We start from the raw sequence: 3,493 nt of genomic DNA, 5'->3' as shown, positions 1-3,493 counted from the left end.
TTCTGTTCTTAGCCATAATGAAGGCTGAAAATTCTGGCCGAAACATTGACACGATTAAATAAGTTACTTCAACTTATTTGTGTTTTATTTTAAAGAGATCATATTAAAATTAGTCTTAAGTTTCTGTAACAAGGATTGATAATGGACTATCATATTTCTGTAAATACAAGAGGAGGTCTAATACTTTTTCACTGAGGTTATAACGCCGAAAATTTGTTAAACCAATACTCAATTGACTTATGCGTAATGATTAAAATAAAATATATCAGACTAAAAATACAAAAAAGATATGAAATATGAAAAGATAAAAGCTTTTACATTTAACCTTTTGATGACAGGAGGGAGGGCTAGTAGTTCTGGCAGATGGAACGGACACCTTGAGAAGGCAGGTTGTTTCCTGATACAAAATCCTTTTCTAGCCACTCAAAATTCTCTTCTTCTCAAGTAATTAAACAAATTATTTATGAATATTTTTTTAAAATAGTATTGTAAATCACTAATTCATCAAATTTAAAAAAAAAAAAAAAAGTCACTATATAATAAGAGATCATATGAATCTTCAGTGTTGCTACCTAAAATAATTCCTAGCACTCCTTCAACATTATACTTATGTACCATTCTACATTATCTAGCCTATGGTTTACAAAAAAGTTTAACAGTAGACAAAAAACTTCTAGGCTTCAGAGCCCACTCCAGTTTTTATAATCTGAAGTTATGTTCTATCTGTTAAATTAAGTACTAAAAATATTGGAAAATCATAAATATCATTAAATATTGCTGAGACAACCTGTAGGTAGACAATGGCGAGACGTGCACTGCCAAGAGCATCGGTACAAAGAGGGCACAAAACAAAACCATGAAAAAATAAAATAAAATAACTCCTTAAAATTTTGACATTTGATTTATTTCCCAATTGAGGTTTAGGTTTTCATTGATGTTTTTTAAGAAAAAAAAAGAGTGTTTTTATATTAAAAGAAAACAATTTCACAGAAATTCTAAAAAATTGTTCAGAACCCCCTTATTAGAGGGTACACACACTTGTCAAGGGTGCAGAAGGGCCTTGTGCTAATGTTAAACTTTCTGAAAAGAATATTGTCAACCACTAAAGAGGGAAGAAATGCTTAACTTCTCTAGCAGTACTCTGGACTATGAGTCCAATTCAGTATGAGTATGCTAGTACAGCAGTACCACCAGTACTTCTAATTTGTCCACCCAACTTTATACTGCTCCAGCAGTACATCGTCAAAGGATACAAAAAATTAATGATAAACATACATAAATATTACATCGTCAAAGGATACAAAAAATTAATGATAAACATACATAAATATTTGAAAATGAATTAAAATATCAGTAGTTCCATAGTTGATTATCTACAATACCATATCATTATTCTAAAATAATAAATAGCAGTTTTTACAACATACAGGAAGGACATGGCTGTTTCTCAGTTTCAAGACAATCCTTCATTCCACAAGTTTTGAAACAATTTTTCTTTTCACACTGTTTACAACATGAGATATGATCAATAACCAATGGTTTGCTTTGTAAATCTGGAACATAATACTTCAATATCAAAGAAAACAATGTATATGTAGATGAACATATATATGATTTACTAAACCAACCATAATCTTCTGAATGGTAACTTCTTTGTAAGTTGGGTGTACCAGGTTTGGTGACAGGAGGATAATGATGAAGGGTTGAATAATTCTCCTCATGAACTAATGATGGGGCAGCTTCATGTCCAGTATTAACAGAGCGGCTTTCAAAAGGTAATGATGTTTCACATGCCACTGATACTTTATCTTGTACTTCTGGTGCTATTCTCCCCTTCTTTTCTTTAGATTGCTCATGTTTTATGAGCTTTTTTAAATCTGAAACCGAAACTCCAACATCTAAGTATTCAAATAATAATATCAACATCAAATAAAAGCATATAAATACCTCTTATAAAATCTGATAGCTGATCTTTCGTGATAGATGTATAACCTAAATATTCCAAATGTTCTAAAACTTCACGAGGATCAATTTCAAATGACATTTCAGTTTATTCCCATTAAAATTTATAAAATAAAAAATAAAAAAACATAAGAGCACTTTACAAGTCCCCTGTTTACAAACTTTGGCATAGCAAGCAGCCAAGCAGAAAGAAATGTAATTTCAAAACAAACGTAGATCAAAATTTTCGAGGGAAACTTCAAAATAAATCGATAGTATCCCAGGTGTTCAATATTAGTTTTAAACTTTTCTTTTTTTTTTTCGTATCCACATTTGTATCAAATTAAAAAAATACCATAAATAATCTTCATTTATTTAAAGGCCAAAGACATGGTTAGATGAAAATTACTATAAGGACAAAGGGATCCTTACTTTGTCAGTTGGAATGACTGGCATCATTCGAAATCCAGACTGAAGTGACGGACTTGAATCATGATGACTTCTATAACATTAGTCCGACTTACAATTCCTTGTAGATGAGATATCGAATAGTAAGGAACCTGTCGAATGTCTCTTTCGATTTGTAACAAGCAAAAAGCTTGTTTGGCCATTATTTTAGCATTAGCCTACAAGAAAAAAGGGATAAACACGGTATGAAAGAAACACTATGAAAGTTCCGCTTCTACTACACGTGGAATTTGGATTAATCAAAATAAAAAAATTGTCGATAATCCATGAGTATTACTTTTAGAAAATTAACTAAAATCTTTGGTTTTTCTGTCATCCCCACTGATCGTTTAAGGATCATTATAGACCAGTGGTCTGTTGTCCTGAGGGGTGAGTCGTAAGAACTTCACCATTGAGCCGCGAGAAAGGCCAGACAGTACAGGTAACAGGTACAGGTACAAGTAAAACATTTGCCAAATAAATTAGATTTTTAAAGCAATTTTCATTAAATGAGAAGGGGTGAGTATATTTAATGAATAATTGGACTGCGTCATAGCCAGGATGGGGGTCATAAAAACATAAAGATTTAATGACTACAGCTGTTAAATTAAAGTTTCTTAAAAAGTGAAACACACCCTGGTAGCGTTCTTAGATTTCCAACAAGCATTCGATAAGGTCTGGCATCGAGGTCTCCTATATGAACTAAAGAAAGCAGGCACTCCAAAATACCTATACCATATTCTAAGCTCATTCCTCAATGGTAGAACATTTTCAGTCAGAATTAATAACAAAAATTCAACTCTTAGACAAATCAATGCCGGTACTCCACAAGGTTCAGTCCTTTCACCCATTTTGTTCAACTAATACCTTCACGTCATCGTCCAGTCCACACACACCTCCATAGCTATGTTCGCTGACGATACAGCTGTGTTCTCTCAACATGATGACATAATAACAGCTAGAAACACTTTGCAAAGTCGCCTTAATGATTTAGAACAATATTTCACTAAATGGTTGATTAGCTTGAATATTGAAAAATGCAACTCAAAAATTTTTACTCTTCGACGTCCACCAGATCCACCGGATCTAATCCTCAAGGAAAAAG

At 32.4% G+C, this 3,493-nt stretch overlaps 1 protein-coding gene across 4 annotated transcripts in view; it reads right to left on the bottom strand.

Annotated features, from left to right (window-relative positions):
- Window positions 1-2,564, bottom strand: part of Hyls1 (Hyls1 centriolar and ciliogenesis associated) — an 11,501-nt gene extending 8,937 nt beyond the window's left edge. For 2 of the 4 annotated variants that reach the window (XM_014415399.3, XM_014415409.3), the window contains exons 1-3: window positions 1,948-2,225; window positions 1,629-1,877; window positions 1,428-1,553 (exon numbers count right to left, since the gene is read on the bottom strand). In XM_014415399.3, coding sequence (XP_014270885.1) covers window positions 1,428-1,553; window positions 1,629-1,877; window positions 1,948-2,044 — 472 coding nt within the window. In that variant the 5' untranslated portion in view covers window positions 2,045-2,225. Of the gene's footprint in view, window positions 1-1,427; window positions 1,554-1,628; window positions 1,878-1,947 lie in introns of all 4 variants that reach the window. The other 2 variants (XM_014415386.3, XM_014415390.3) reach the window with 2 other exon arrangements.
- Between the last annotated feature and the right edge of the window lie 929 nt (window positions 2,565-3,493).

This window comes from Halyomorpha halys, unplaced genomic scaffold (assembly GCF_000696795.3).
Source record: "Halyomorpha halys isolate HHAL.00 unplaced genomic scaffold, Hhal_1.1 Scaffold8.1, whole genome shotgun sequence".
Classification (NCBI taxonomy): domain Eukaryota; kingdom Metazoa; phylum Arthropoda; class Insecta; order Hemiptera; family Pentatomidae; genus Halyomorpha; species Halyomorpha halys.
Note: the sequence above shows the minus strand (reverse complement) of the source record. Positions and strands in the feature narration are given on the sequence as shown.